At 41.1% G+C, this 16,427-nt stretch overlaps 1 protein-coding gene across 2 annotated transcripts in view; it reads left to right on the forward strand.

Moving 5' to 3' along the window:
* The window catches only part of ROCK2 (Rho associated coiled-coil containing protein kinase 2), a 663,375-nt gene that overhangs the window by 524,885 nt on the left and 122,063 nt on the right, over positions 1-16,427 (forward strand). Inside the window, exons 23-27 of one of the 2 annotated variants that reach the window (XM_078647798.1) lie at positions 791-884; positions 988-1,082; positions 6,709-6,891; positions 9,129-9,285; positions 10,683-10,877. In XM_078647798.1, coding sequence (XP_078503924.1) covers positions 791-884; positions 988-1,082; positions 6,709-6,891; positions 9,129-9,285; positions 10,683-10,877 — 724 coding nt within the window. The remainder of the gene's footprint in view (positions 1-790; positions 885-987; positions 1,083-6,708; positions 6,892-9,128; positions 9,286-10,682; positions 10,878-16,427) is intronic. The other variant, XM_078647799.1, reaches the window with a different exon arrangement.

Here is a 16,427-nt window from a genome sequence, read left to right on the forward strand (position 1 = left end):
AACCACTTTGACATGTTCACTTTTAATGGTATGATAATGGATACTTTGAGAGTTCCTAACGTCTCTGTGGTAAGACTGAGTGAATTTGAGGATCTGGTAATCTGCATGGAAGGTGAGTGCCTGTTAAGGGAGAGATTTCTTAATCGCAGCACTCTGCGGATTAACTACTTACAACATCAACTAGGCTCTGAAGCGTCCCTCAATTGTTTATTTATCCTTCCATGGGCAGCGTCCTGCTGTTTCATTAAAGTTAAGAACCTGAAGCTTTTGTGTTTTCAGATGCCTGGTATTGAGGCATTACTGATGCCAGAAACCTTTCTGCTTGCTGTATTGACTTCACATGTTTTGGATTTAAGTTTGTAAGCGGTATCACAATAGAATGATTGTTTGGTCCTTCCTCTTTAGGTTGAACATAGCCTTCTTTGATCAATTAACTTTTGGTAAACCATTTACTACGATCTGACATCATATTACGTTAATCAAACACGGAGGTTCAGACCACGGGTCAACCAGGAGTTAAATGCTTGTCACAAGTGAGAAAAGGTCTAGGTGTGGAGCATACGGTTAGAATGGAAACTGTGGAGATGCTGCGCACAGAATGGATCTCTTCAGGACATGACACTTTGCTTCAAGGCTTACCCATCCTTCCGCAGTCAACATTTAATTACTTATATCTGCTTACATGCTATCTCAGTTTTATCTTTCGTTACTTTTTCATCCGTGTCTTTTCTCTGTAAAAACGTTGAATTTTTTTCAGCACCATTATATCTTGCCTCTTTTATCACCTTAGTTGGAGGAAGCAAACCGAACCCTAACTAGCGACGTTGCCAATCTTGCAAACGAAAAGGAAGAACTTAACAATAAAGTTAAAGATCTCCAGGAAGGTGTGTATCCACTAGCACAGTTGCAATCTCCTTAGTAAAGTAATTTTGGCATTAAATGTAATATGTGTATTTGTTCAATTACTTTTTTTTTATTCGCTTTCAGAAATCCAGAGTGTTATGGAAGAAGAAGCAAACATAGGACTTTCTAAAGTGCAGCTGGAGAAGCAGCTGATTAATGAGAGAACTCTGAAAACACAGGTAAAGGCCATCATTGCTTTCCCATTTTTCTTTTGTTTCAATAATTTATTAATCTTTACATGACTACTTAAAGCAAGAACTCGTGTTGATATAAACATGTTGTAAATTACATTTCATGTATTTAAGTTTTTCTAATATTGGACAGTTCAATCAAATTCTGTGCATAGTTTTTCCTTGCAGATCCATCCGACCCTTCTTGCCCATGCATGTAATCTAATCAGAGCCTTAAGCTGCACATAGTCTTGCCCTGTTTGTTATATTTCTGCAGTAGTCCTTCTGCTGATTCAGATCAGGAATCTTCATCCCCTTGATCATCAAATACAGCGGATTCCACCATTCACACCATGACCTTCCCATCTATTTAATGCTTGCTTAAATCCTGGCAGACTACTATTTAACAGATCCTCCTTCCTCCTCTAAGCAAATATAATCTCTTTAATGAGACTTCGGCCAACTCCACTATATGTAATTAGCATTCACCAGTGTTTTCAGATTCTTTACCACTACCATCCTGAAACATGTATCCTATTTGTATCTTACAGTTGATCATACCACATTATTATCTCTTGCCCTCCCTGTCATTCACTGTAATTTGATACTGTATGTCCACCATGCACTCATTGTTCCAAACACCGGACAATATATCTCATATCCCTTATCTCATTGACATTATGGAAACACACAAGGGTTCACTATGGAAACTGCATCTGCCTGCCATCCTTAATCACAGCCCCCTCCTCTTTAGCTTCACCTTTATCTGATTTCACTATTCGAAGACCACAAACACCACCATTGCGAATGTCTTATTACTGTTCTGTCACTTTGCCTTACAGTAAAGTTCTCTGCTATGCCACATGCCTTCCTACTTGTCCGTCTACTCTCTCTCTCTCTCTCTCTCAATCTCTCTCTCTCTCTCTCCTCTCCTCTCCTCTCCTCTCCTCTCCTCTCTCACTCTCACTCTCACTCTTACGCTCAGTTGGCATACTTATCCTATGAACAACGTTTATTTTCCAAGATGTTTAATCACTAAATAAATAAAGATACATTTATGCTTGAAAACTCTCCACTTTGCTGATAAGTCACTTCATTGGCTCTGTGAGAAGTTAGCCTGGCATATGATGTCCACTATTCTAGTGGGCACCTTGCACCAGTCTAAACGACCCTTATTGATGGTGGTTGTAAAGTCAACCTTATAGACAAGCTATCCTAGTGGTAGCATGGACCAGCAGTCTTAGGCTAAACTCCAAAGAGCATGTGAAGCTGTTTGTTTTGCCAATTATAATCCCTTGAATACCAAATGAAAGGACACCACACAAGGTATATATCAAATATATATGTATTTATTTCTAACACAACCCCTCTGCACTCTTTATGAGGTCAGAGATCTAAGTACATCACAAGTTACTCAATTAGCATACTATAAGTTGCACAAATACAGTTAAGCTCTAGGGGCCTCACAAACCATATACTAAGTAAGTGGTATAAGGACCACTTCAGAAATAGTGAATAGGCCTATGGCCTAGGAAATCTCTGGGGCTACACTAGACAACCAAAGGTTAGGAAGTAGGAGGCCCACGGGAGACGCATGCAGTGTCTGAACTCAGTCGCCAGTTACCGGTGACTTACAATGGAGAACGTAAAAGTTACAAAGTTAAAGATTTAGGGCACTTCCAGATGGACTACAACAAAACCACTTTGAAGTAGGACACTTCGAGAGTCAAGCCCCACGGGAGCACCCGAGTACTCGTGTTACCTCACACAGGGAAGCCGGGTGCATAGGTGCCTTTTGATGTCGGGTTTCGTCGATTGTTTCAATGGGGATCTGCAAAGAAGTGCTGCAGGTGACCAGATGCAAAGTGTCCGGGAGGATCCAAGGGTGGTTCAAGGAACTGAAGAACCTTAAAGCAGAGGCGACAGAGTCTTGGTCACTAGCCAGTGACCAGGAAGGAACCAGGCGATGTCGAGTTTCTTTCAGGTGTAGAGGTGAAGCTTGTCTCTGCAGCCACGAGGACCAGGAGGCATCGACGACGACCAGGAGCTGGATTCGAGCTGTCCCACAAAGGATCTAGTTGACTGCGGCGTCGGTATCCGGATTGGACCCAACAGGCCTTGGCAACTGCAACCCACGCAAGAAGTGAAGATTGGCCTCAAGTCAGACCAGCAAGGTCTGGGGAGCTTCTCCTTTGGTGGGAAGCTGGAGCAACCAGGCCAGCGGTGTAAATTCAAAAAGAAGTCTTCTGAGGGCTAACTAGCCAGCGGGCTAGCAACCGGGATGACGCGTCGAGCTGAAATGCAGGAGCAGGACCCACACGGCACTCGTGGAGTGTGGAGGGCTGAGTTTTGGTGCAAATGGCGCTCTGGTCTGGGGCTTCTCGAACCCCAATGCACAACTGCGAGTTACCTCAGGAGTCGATGCCGTTAGCAAAATGCAGGAAGTCCAGGGTGTCCGGTCCCACATCTGTCGTGTCCGCCATGGGTCTCAGCTTTGCTGTGGAGGTGGATCGGAGTCAGAGAAGTCTGGAAGTCCAGTTCCTGTGTCGCTGAGTCTTCGGGTTTCGATAGGAGTGGCGACAAAGCAAACCGGCAAGTTACTGGTGGTGCCTGTTTGCACAGGGTGGTCACTCTGTGACCACAAGGGAGATGTCTTCAGTCTTCTAGTCGAAATAGAATGTCGAAGGTCCAAGAGTTTCGTATCCGAGTTTCGTTCCAGGATAATCTAAGGTCCTGGGGACACAGCTCCTATCTTTATACTGATTTTAGGGGCTGGATTATCTGCTAGGTCCCTCCTATGGGTGGACCTGGGAAGGGGGTTCTTACACCCCTTTCCCTTTGTACAGTTTCGTGCCAGAGCGGGGCTGGAGTGCCCCAGCAACTGGTTTGAACCGGGCTATGTATGGAGCACCTTATGTGCTCCAGGCAGTGTCTGGAAAAGCATCTTTCCATTCAACCCACCCTGCCCCAATGCACTACAGGCTGTCTGGGGAGGTCCTCGACAGGAAACCTATTGTCCAGGCCTCCCTTGCTGGAGTTTCGTCCAGCTGCAGGAGGTCAGACTCGTGTCTGTGGCAGCAGCATCCATTTTGTGATGCTGAGGCTCTGTTTAACTTTAACCGGGTAAAGCAGTAACTACATGTCTTCTCCCTCTAGAAGGGTGGAATGCTACCTCTGCCGCCAGGACTGGTGGGGGTTGGGGGGGTATAGGTAGTATTCCGAAGTGTTTTACACCTTACACAACATGTTTTGATGAAGCCAAACCAAAGTTAGCATTAACCGCGAGGATTATAATGCACTTAAGAGTATATGGTATGGCTATATCATAGAACAGCTATAAGGAGATGGTTCCGAAAGCTGCAGAGTGGCTCAGCTCATGCGGGGGCACCCTCTCACATAAAACCAAGCACTCTTGGTTTGCCATAGGAGTGACTTATAGGTTTCTATATGTGTTATATAAGGTAGATATAGATATACTATATCTAAGTAAGGGGTGATTACACCACCTTACCCAAGCTGAGTGATCAGCCTGTGGTGTCAGTTTAGATGGCCATCCGGGGTGGCATAATACATGCTGCAGCCCCTGGTAGGCCTTGGATACACCTATGCCCTGGGTACCTATGGTACACTATACAGGAGCTCACAAAGGTGACCCAATACCTAATCTGGTATGTACCTAAAGTACATGGTATCAATTTAGAGAGAGAACAGCTGGGCTGTGGGTCTGATTAGCAGGCCCACAGCCACACTAAAGTCGAAAAACCCGAGAATCACAGCAAAAAGTAGGGGTGACCATAGGAAGCAGACCCTACTCTCCTACAGGCTCTTGGAGGTGAACTGGATCAAAGGCAGCCCGTTTGGCACAAAAGTATTTAACTAATCCATCAGTAAGTAATCTGTTGCCAGGATTACCCCCCGTATACTTTCGGTACTTTGGAAGTAAGGTCCAAACCCTCCATAAAATAACCATAATCGACCTCACATAAGATGCAGGATCTATCTTTTTCTGCTCAGTTTCCCACCATCAGGAATCTACTTTAACTGGATATTAATAAGTCTTCTGGTCAGTAGCTATTTTTAATATCAGCTCCAAGGGACCCTGAAAAGAAGTAAAATGGTAAATAAGAGTTCAGCTAAAATGTTCTTTCCATAATGTAGTCTAACCGTCTAGCCGTGCATGTAAATGGTGGTCAACAATGTGTCTCAATTTCTTATGAATGCCTAGTCCCATCAAATCCTCCTGTGGATCACTCCACACTCATCCATCCTATCTTTCCTGGTAAGCACAAGCAGAATACTTGCCTTGTAGGCATCGTACTGATCTGATCCCATATTCAAACCAAATGATCGGACTCCCTTACTGCAATTCAGTAATGGACTGCCTGCTATATTCAGAAAGCGGATTCTCTTTGCAACATAGAAAGAGTCTGAAAGATTAGGAGAGTGCCATATTACAACAATTAATTTGACTGAGTCTATTTGGGGTGAAACATTCTCAGTTCCTCATCATTCCATTTTCCTCAAAGCTTGGGTTAATACATTGTTTGCCCAGTCCCTGCAGTTCATGTCTACTTTCAAGATGTTGCTACTCTTTCTTTAGGATAGGAGCAGGGTTCACAAACTTGGAAAGTTTTCCATTATGTGCCGTGGGAATTTTCAGTGTTAAAGTGTCTGGAGAGATACTATAAGACTCCTAGAGCTTATCCTAAAGCACCTTTATTTACATCCTCCCCTAACCAAGAAAGAAGACAAGAAACATTGACTGCAGAAAGCACAAATGCATGCAGTCTCCTATACCTTACCAAAAACCTATACAGGTTGTCTTTAAGGTTTAAAACTGCCCTGATATGCAAATGTGTGCCACTGTTTTGGGGGTATCTGATTTACTAAAGGTGGCCACTTTTAATTTGGTGCCTGTTCCTATTTTCTGTCCCAGTCTGATCCTAGTGAACAGTGGCACTTTGAAGACATCTGAAGTGATTTACTACAAGAGGCGCAGAATAAACATCACAAGCTACAATCTAGGAAGAGCAGGAATGGAAACACTTGAACCTACGCCTTCACCCTACAGGTGCAAAGGTGTAGAACTGGATCTCAGTCAAAATCCACCAGGCACCAAATTTTCACTTGAGAAAAAAACCCACTTAAACCGTACCCTTCAAGCTACACCTTGCAGTAGGGTGACCTAATGGTTGGTTGGAGAGCTCTTTGAAGGAGGGCATTCTCTACATCGGTCTAGCCCTCTCCCCTCCTCTATCTTAAACACAGTATTGTAGAGTGGATTACTTTAAGGCTAGTTTAAACTACTGAAATTCAAATACATCATACTAGCTCACCTTAATAGTGTGCTGCTTAAATGTTGAGTGTATATGGTGTTAAATGCAGCCTCTAACATTTAGCTGTAGAAGTGTGTTGTTATGTTCACTTCTGTTGATTGGTACTGTGGTTTCCATTTTCATTCCTCAACTATCAACTTAATCCGGTGGTCAAGTTATCAGTTCCTCAGGGCTTTCTGTAAAGTGTACCTTAGGATCAATTATTTATTGTTAAAGTACAGATAAAGAACTTTTGTAAATTTTTAATTTGTAATAATACTCCAGTTCTGCATCCTAACAATCTGAATTAATTATTGCAGGCTGTGAACAAGTTGGCAGAGATCATGAACCGTAAGGATCCTATGCATAAACGTGGAGCAGACACCGACGTGCGGCGGAAGGAGAAGGAAAATAGGAAGCTCCAGTTAGACCTGAAGTCAGAGCGTGAAAAGTTAACACACCTGGTGATCAAGTATCAGAAGGAAATGAATGAGATGCAGGCGGTAAGGAGTTCATGAATATATGCCATTGCTTTAGTGTTCTTTTGTGAGAGTGTATGTTTTGTGTTACTTGTACATCTGCTACCTCTTGTCCGTTAAGCATTGTCTAGTTCACAATAAGTGCTCTGGAAAAGGATGTCGGACACATTTCTAAACAGAAAACAATTGTTATCAGAAGCATGGTGAAACCTGGGCAATGGAATACACTGGAACTCTAAAACCAAACCAGAAATGCTGGTCTGTTTGACATAATAATGCTCACCTACCGGCTTCCTCTTCTCAAGTCTTTTCATAGTATATCTAGAGCATATAATGTGACTAAAGGAGCTTCTTCAGGATCTAGGCATCAAATAGGATCCAGTATTCGAAGAATATCTTTGGGAAGGACATCACCAAATCAGATAGTTGTAGGCAGAGCAGCAGAAACGGGGGGGGGGGGGAGGAGGAAGTGGAGCAAAATAATAATTGAAGTTGATGTTAAGGGTCACACGCATTACATTTATTATTGCCATACTTTTCGTAAAGAATTCTGGCAGTCTTTTATACCAGGCATGCAGCTTGCGACCAGGAAGTACTCTGTAACTTATGCCTGGTGTCCTGAGCGTGTTTGTGAAAAGATGTTCATCCTTCTTGTAATTGTGGCATGTGTGCATTACCAACTCCCCTACCTCCAGACGCTTGAGATAGGATGGAAGACTGTCTCTCCATGTAAGATGCTCTTTCAGAACCTCTGCCACATGTATGGTAAGGTGTGTCGTTCTAAGAGCCAAGTAGAAAGAAATACATTTCTTTCTAGTGAGTCTTTCAAATGGCCTACTCAGGATGCAAAAATGTTTGTTATGTTGCCTTTTTTGGGTCACTAATGTCTAGCAGGGGCGGCCTTAGGCATGTGCAAGCTGTGCACCTACACAGGGCCGCCAAACCCCAGGGGCCGCCACGCCAATATATATTCTTAATATAATAATCCTCTGAGGATGGATACATATTTGCGTTGGGGCCCCTGGCAGGGATTTGGTGGCCTTCCGGTTCTGTTCCACTTCCAAACACCCTCCCCCCCTTCCCCCCCCCCTCCCCTCTTCACTGGCCTCCGCACCTGCGTTCCTCCTGGTTCCTGATTGGCTTCTTGGCTTCTTTTTTTCCCTACCCACTCCCTCACGTCGTGTGTCACAATACCCTCCACCTAAATTTTATCGTTCTGAGACTAATTCGGAAGGGTAGGAGCAGCTGCAGGTACTGGTCATCTAACACCTTTTCTGGACGTTTTATTAAAACACCTTCCTGAGCTCTGGGGGGCTCCGCCCCGCCCGGACCCCCTCTTCCGGGGCCCCCTACCTACGCTCCCTGCCCAGGGCCGCCATGAGCCTAGAGCTGCCCCTGTGTCTAGATAGCACCTGAAAAATGACACCTGGTTTAAAGCAGCATTCTTTGAAAACCAAAAAATTATGGTCTGGACATATGAGTAGCATTTATAATATCTAAAACTAGAAAGGTGATCGAATGAGTTCTTAAATTAACCTTAGACAATTTTAATTACTCTGAGCTACGTTCGAGAGTTGTGTTTTTACTCCCAAAGCGAATGAAATGAATTGAGCTATTCTATTGTTAACCTTTCTGTTGTCTTAAAATATTCTTGGTATAGTCATAGCATGCTCAAAATATACATTTTACATAGCGTCACAGTTTTTTAAAATCTATTTGGTGCCTTTATAGCTAATTTGAAAATGAACATCCATCAGTCGAACACACACTTACTGTTGTTTAGTACTAGGAGAGCTCAAACCATTTGAAGATTACGTTTCAGGGACTGCCATTCTGTAGACGATGTGCCCCATTATGTGCAATAAACACTAGGTGTGCGATTTGTTCTTCTGCTTCGAACAGCAATTGTGGTCATGTTTTGCTGAATCGTTTTATATTCTAACTCCTCTCTCTCATTTGTTTATTAATCAAGTCTTTTCTTTTGTCTGTAGTGTGCTACAGTTTTGTTTCAGATTGTTTATTTGTTGGTATTGATCTGCTTTTTAAAACATAGTTTATTTGTGAGTATTGCTCTACGTTTTAAAATACTTTGTAGATTACTTTATGCTTTTGTTTCAACACGTTATGCTTCTTGTTGGATACTTTCCATCTGCTATTTTTGAATACAGACAAGAAGTGCTGGTACATGTTGAGTGTTGCTTTTGTTTATCATCCCTGACAAAACTGTGCAGTAATTATTGCTAAAATATCTTGTTTTTCAGCAAATAGCAGAGGAAAGCCAGGTACGGATTGAGCTGCAGATGGCTCTTGACAGCAAAGACAGTGATATTGAACAGCTTCGGTCAAAGATGCTTGGTTTTGACAGCACCAGCATAGGAAGTGGACATGGGGATGCAGATGCTGATGACAGCTTCCCTGGTATGGTTCTCATCTTCACCTCTGTGGGTGGAATGATTAGAAACTTTTGCAGAAATTCACAATACACAAAATATTTTGTGCAGGCAAACTTATTTATTTTTAGATCTACTGTCCGATCACAAAAGTACTCAAATACTAATGACACTTTGTTGGATGTTTCAGTTTTGCACCATAAAGCACCGAGCCTTTTAGTGCAGAAAGCAGATGGCTAACAACCTTACATTTGACCCAGCCCATGTATGTCCCATCTTAAAACTACAGCAAAAAGCGAACTACAAAAAGTACAATACATAAGTATAAACTGCCAAAGTCTTCATCATACATGAATATAGCTGTATGTAAAAACCTACCCTTTTTACATATCTAGAATTGTCGACTGCCTCCTTTTCAAACCTGTTGTAGGATCTGATCAATTTGCTATTTATTATCGTAAATCCAGACTTATTATATTTGTGGGCCTGTGGCAGGTGATGTTTTTGTTTCCATGTGTTTGCAGTTTGTTTTTACAGTCTGTATTTTCACATCCTATAACCAGGATATTCTTTAATATTGGAATCAATGATATGTGCCACTACTGCCATTTGCATTTCAGTTGTGGCAGCTAGATACGGAAATATTACTCGGTCTCCCCAAATTGCTACCAGCCTCACCGTCATGTAGAGGAGGCAAACCCGTCTGAAAGCTTCCTAGAGATTTAAGGAGGTTCACAATATCCCGTTCACGGCCAGATAACGTTTAAACTGCAAACCCTTACACATGAGGTTAATACAGATGTCATATTATTTAAGAGCTATATGTATAACCCTGTGCATTTCTTACGTTTACCATACCACTTCTAACCCAACCATCCCAGATATGTAGTTAGGGACACAATATCAACATTAACTTGGTGACTTGTTTGGCACAAGATCCTAATTCAGATGAGAACATAAGTGTACCTTTATACATTCTGGATGGTGCTGATGACATAAATATGGTACATTTTACCTCATCATTCACATGGCCCAGAGTCCCTGCGTGAGCCATTTTTGTCCAAGCAAGAGCACAGACATTCCTTTAGGTTTACACTTTACCAAGACCTCAAGTGCAAATACAGTTTTTAAGAGGAATTCTGATAGTAAATTTCATTTGTATCTAGATGTTGCGTGAGATTCAAGGTGTAGTAAATGTATGAATGCACTTGTGTCTACACAGCCTATATATTACTGCAGTAGAGTACCTACTATATGGATCTTAATCAATGATTTTGTTACCTGTAGCATTGTATTTTGAGTAAATGAAACTCAACAATTTGATGTAGTATAAAACCTGTATTATAAATGACTAATCTGTTGTTTCTTTCGTTGATAACTTCTTTGTCTGCACTTTTTCCCCATCGATCTATGCTACTGTTTCAGTTCGAATCACTCAGTCCCGGACTATGGAGTCCATGTCTCTCTCCTACCAGCGCTCCTCTACCTCTTACAGCATTGCCACTAAACCCTCCAGGTCTCACTTTCTTCTCGATCCTTACTCTGACTCAGATGAAGAGCCAGAGTCTTGTTCACATGATGAGCAAGATTCTCAAGTCCCTTCAGAGCCAGATAGTGCAGGTGACATGCCTGAAAATATTGTAGTGCACTGTGTGTTTTACGCTAAACGTCCATCCATTGCTAACACTGTTTTAATGCACGGTGTTGAAAGCACTGATGTCCCACCACTAAAATGGACTTTGTTGTAAAGAATGATGCATGGATTGAGAATTGTTTGTGTTATGGAAATGCTTGCTATTCAAAGTACCTTTATCCAGTCTTAGTGCAATAGACGACTTCTCTCTGGAGTCATAATTATAAATCATCTAAATTCAGTAAAAATATAGCACAGTTTCCAGTTAAAGAATTCTTCACATAAGATTCACATGTCAAGCGTTTGTTTGCCACAAAGTAACTTCAACTTGCATGCCTAATTTGGAAGCTTACATTTTTTCCAAATATTAGTTACCATGTAATACACATACACTGTGTACAATTTGAAATGTCCGTTCAGCTAAGACTATTGTACCTGAATATATAAATGACTTCCTTCATGCTGTTGCATGTGCCTCAAATACTTTCTAATTCCATGTGAAGTACTGCACCAATGATAACCTGTTAGAAGTGTATTAAAACAGCTTGACTGAAGCACTGCACACTTGGGAACCTCTTTAGTAATCCTTTCTTGATTAGCATTAGGCAACAGATTTTCTATCACACCCGACTAATAACAAGGAATGTTCTTTGACGTCATCTTTTATTTTCAGAACACATTTGAACAAGTCCTTTTATCTCCTTACTCTCCTGTAAATATATCTAAAAGTAGTTGTGGTCCATTGCAGAGGCTTTAAATAAGTATTTTTGTAGCTGCCAAGAATAGTGTTTTAATGTGTTAGTTATTTGTAAATATTAAATGTTCATGGTAACCAATTAGGGGTGGGCGGAATTTGCGTAATCGCGTTACGCAAATCTCCGCGAAACGGTAAAAAATCTCCGCGAACACGCAGAAATTCGGCGAACACGCGGAATTGCTTGTTTGCGATGCTTTTTTACTGTTCGCGGTTTGCGTGCTCGGGGGGGAAATCTCTTGTGAACACGCATTTTGAGAACGAGAACAAGCAAAAGATTTCGCGAAGTCGCGGAACACAGAAGTTTGGGCAATTTCGCGTTCTCCGCGGAACGCGAAATTAACCAAATTTCGCGAACAGAACGGAATTTACCGCCCAGGCCTAGTAACCATGCAACAATATTCGGACCACATAAACATGAAGGTTAAAATTAATTTAGTCTTTGATTGAAATCCCTTCAGAATTGGTGGCAACCTTCATTTAAATATTCATATAGCGAACATTATTCTTGGAAATGTTGGGATCAAAATTACCACAATCCAGCTGCTTTCTTTCTTTTTTATAGACACATTTTATTAGGGTTTGCAAACTTACAAGTTCAATATGACATAGAAAATAATCTCTAAACACAAGAAAAATATCATAGGTTGAATATCGTTCCGTCCCTCCCCTCACATGCTCCCATCCAGCTACTTTCTAATATATAGGCTGTTAGAATGTTATCTGGAAGTCTGAAATGCAAGCTTTCTGTAGACTTCTTTTTAACTTAACTAAACATATTGTTTAGCTGAATGAGTTTTGTAGCTCTTCACTCATACTTTTCTAATGATGGTGCAAAGTGATCATAAGCTAAGCCTTAGAGGGACCAACATCCTAATGGTTTCAAGACAATTTTGGCACGTTTCAGTGTCTTCAACTGGTTAAGTCTCGTTCCATTTCAATCCCTAAACATTCTGATTACATACATCTACCTCGCACTACTGCAGTCTTGAGGCAAACTAATGTAATCTATGCTAGAAGTAAATAATTATGTTGAACATTGTTTGACATTCCAATGTATTGGATTGGTATATCCTGGAATAGTATACGTATCTGTTAAAATGGTCTATTTTTCCTCCAAGAGGAAAGAGGCAGATGATGCTGTTTTTTATTTTTACAGTACGAAGGTTTAATTCGTCCTAAGGTGGTTTCTAATTTCCAAACTAGTGATGTTTTATCATGTGGTTATTTATTTATTTATTAAAATTGCCCACAAAAAGAGTAAGGTGTGGCCCCCTTTCAACAAGCAATTCTATTATGGAGTATTACCTGTTCACAATGTCATTTCAAGTTTAAAAAAGAAAATATTTTGTGATTGCAGTTGAAGGTCCCTCTGTTCTTTTTCATTTTTTTTTTTTTTTACAATCGAGAAATACTTTGTTGCAGGAAGTGACGTGTTTTCTGCCAACACCTCTGGAGTGTACGTAGTCCATTGAGCATGAGGTATGCATTGATCATCCCTGACATGCCTTTTCAGGATCCCTGAATGCCCACAAGTACATTTTCTGAATTGAATCCGATTGAGTCTCCAAATATACACTGATGATGCACAAATTCCCTTAAACTTATCCACTTGGAAAACGGTTCAAATAACCCAGCGATCATTATCTCGTATTTCGACTGCATGTTCCTCAGGCTGGAGAAGTGCCTCCTATACATGTTCATGAATGCATGAACATAACAGTATATGGTACCCCTGTAGTTCTTTTGGAAATCAGATGCAAACATTTAATAGTAAGGGATCCCAGGAGTGGTGAAAAAAAATATATATTGTTAAGTACAATTATTGCCTGCCCTGGATGGGCTGCTCAGGTGAGTTTGTGCAAAGCGTTCTGAGCCGGGTAGTCCAGAGACTCACCTGAGCAGCCCATCCAGGGTGGGCAATAATTGTACTTGAGGAGTGGGCGGGGCCAGAGTGTGCACGTCTTCATTGTATCCGAGCCTCTGAAGAAGAAGTTTCTAATATATATATCCAGCCAAGTGGAGGGGCCTATTTTACTTTCCAGTGCACTCGCTACGGAACTGAGGCATTTGAAGAAGGCGTCAGGCTGAAACCGGTCTGCCGTTTGTTCATCATTAAAACAGCTGAAATCCTTCCCTGGTGTCCTCTGCTCTTCTCTGCAAGGAGGAGTGTTTGTGGCATATTTGGTGCGCAGCTCATGGTGCGCAACAGTGTGACCCTTTCGCAAAGCAGTCTCGAGTGCATGGGCAAAAATGAACTTTGTTCTAATTTTAAGCCGAGGGATTGATACTCGAGGCGCGCCATGCCCTTCTACTGTATACCGTGAGACTGCGTCAATGGGTGGCCCAGGATTGCTTGGGGAGACGCTTGGATTTTGCCATACCTTTCCAGCCTTGGCAATGGGCTGGTTGAAAGTTGGGGACCTGAGGCTGTTTTAAAGTCCAGCAATTTCCGCGAGTTTCACTGCTGCAACCAGGTATTTGCCATCCCGCTGCATTGTGGGAGCTGCAGTCTGGCATTGAACTGTGATGACACAACTCCAGCCAAGTGGTTGCAGGTGAGCCCTTCTTCACATGATAGGAGGAGCCTATTTTAGGAACTTTCCAGTACACTTGCTACGGAACTGAGGCATTTGAAGAAGGCGTCAAGCCGAAACCAGTCTGCCGTTTGTTCATCATTAAAACAGCTGAAATCCTCCCCTGGTGTCCTCTGCTCTTCTCTACAAGGAGGGGTATTTGTGGTATATATATATATATATCACTCCAATACCCGCCTTCACTTCTTCTGTATAAAAACAGACGAGTGTGTGTGTATATATATATATATATATATATATATATATATATATATATATATATATATATATATATATATATATATATATATATATATATATATATATATATATATATATATATATACACACACACTTGTCTGCAAAAACACATCATCAGTAGGGTAAAACTAACCTGTCTCACGACGGTCTAAACCCAGCTCACATACATAAAGTGTGGCATTAGCCTCATGCTATAATTGAATTTTCTTTCTTCCTATATTGTGCATTCTCTGTGACTTTAACTATGCAAAAAACAACAGAATGTGAGTCTAGGAATTCTAGGAATTATTAAACGTTATTGTAAATTGTACATCATTTTTAATAAAGTTTGTCGCCATGTGTAGGGTTTATTAATTTTCTGTAGTATTTTAAACATAAAAAGAATTACAATCTAAATTCAATATCATGCTGTTTCCACACAGTCTTTCGAGGCTACACTACTTGAAGGAAGGGAACACATTTTAGTCCTATTATAATACCTATTCAAAGGAGGTCAGCAGACGACAGATTAAGCAAGTGTTAAATTCAATATCATGCTGTTTCCACACAGTCTTTCGAGGCTACACTACTTGAAGGAAGGGAACACATGTTAGTCCTATTATAATACCTATTCAAAGGAGGTCAGCAGACAACAGATTAAGCAAGTGTTATCTGGTGTACATCTAGAGTCAATGACCCTAATTATACATTTTTTAATGTTGATAATTGTAAAATATGTACAATTGTAAAGGTTGTCACAGCCTCCTAATATGATTGATACGTTTTGGCCCTTTAGAACTTTACAGGCCTGCTTCAGGACATTGTAGAACTTTATAACCTTTTAGCTTGTATCTGGTGTTTTTACTTGGCATTTGTTCGGTAATGAGTCCTTTTTTGTTTCATTTTCCATGGATCAGTTGTATTGGTAATCTGGCTTTCCTCCACTCATTTCATTTTAACATACCAAGATTTTAAAATAGGGTTGCATACTTTTAATAATGTTTGATATAAATATGTAGCTTAGTGTTATGTTCAGTTAGTCATGGAGCATTCACAATATATGAATAAACAGGAAGAAAATACATTATGTATGATTGTGTTTCACTCCAGAGATACCTTCCTGTATATTTCTATGCATTATTACACTAGGAGTGAGATTCTAGTGATTGGGTGCCCTGTGCCCATATCACTGACTTCTGACTAATCGTCAGGGTTCTGAATAACTTGTACACCTCAGCAGAAGTAAAGAACCTGGGACTTCTGTTTGATTTTGGTCATCCCTTTGCTACCTAAATTAAAACTGTATTCAAAGATATGAATTTACAGTTCTGGCTTCTCCGGACTTTTAACCTTGTCCTTCATTCTTACACAAGGAGTTTTTTCTGTTCTGACATTCTTTGACTACTGCAGCATCTCCTGCTCTGGGCTCCCCCAGAAGATCACTAACAGGCTCCAAACACGTTATATCAAGGCAGCCAGAGTCTGCCTTAACTACCAGTAGGTGGACTGCATAAAACCTGCCTTTTAGTCACTCGATTGGCTCCCAGAGGATACCGGGATTACATTTCAAGTTATGTGCTTCATCCCCTAAGCTAAAGAGGAGAAGCTCATGAACACATAGAACCAAATCTATGTTAGTTCAAGGGCCGAGACTCTGGAATGCCCATAACACTATACTGCGAGCTTAATTCAACTACATTAAGTTGGGAAACTTCTGAAAACTGCACTTCTCAAGCTTGCTTTCAGTTGAACTCAACATAGCACAGTGGTTGTACCTGAAGAATATTGGATTATATTACCTACCTGAGCAAAGGTTCCACCAAACCATCAAGTTTGACATCCTCTTTCTGTCAGTGCTCTACAAACAAGGCACTCGGCGCAGTACACAATTCCTAATAATACATTTAATTTTATTTTTTGCAGGTTCAGAAACTACATTCTAGCAGTTGTGAATTTTATTGCCACAG

This window comes from Lissotriton helveticus, chromosome 6 (assembly GCF_964261635.1).
Source record: "Lissotriton helveticus chromosome 6, aLisHel1.1, whole genome shotgun sequence".
NCBI lineage: Eukaryota > Metazoa > Chordata > Amphibia > Caudata > Salamandridae > Lissotriton > Lissotriton helveticus.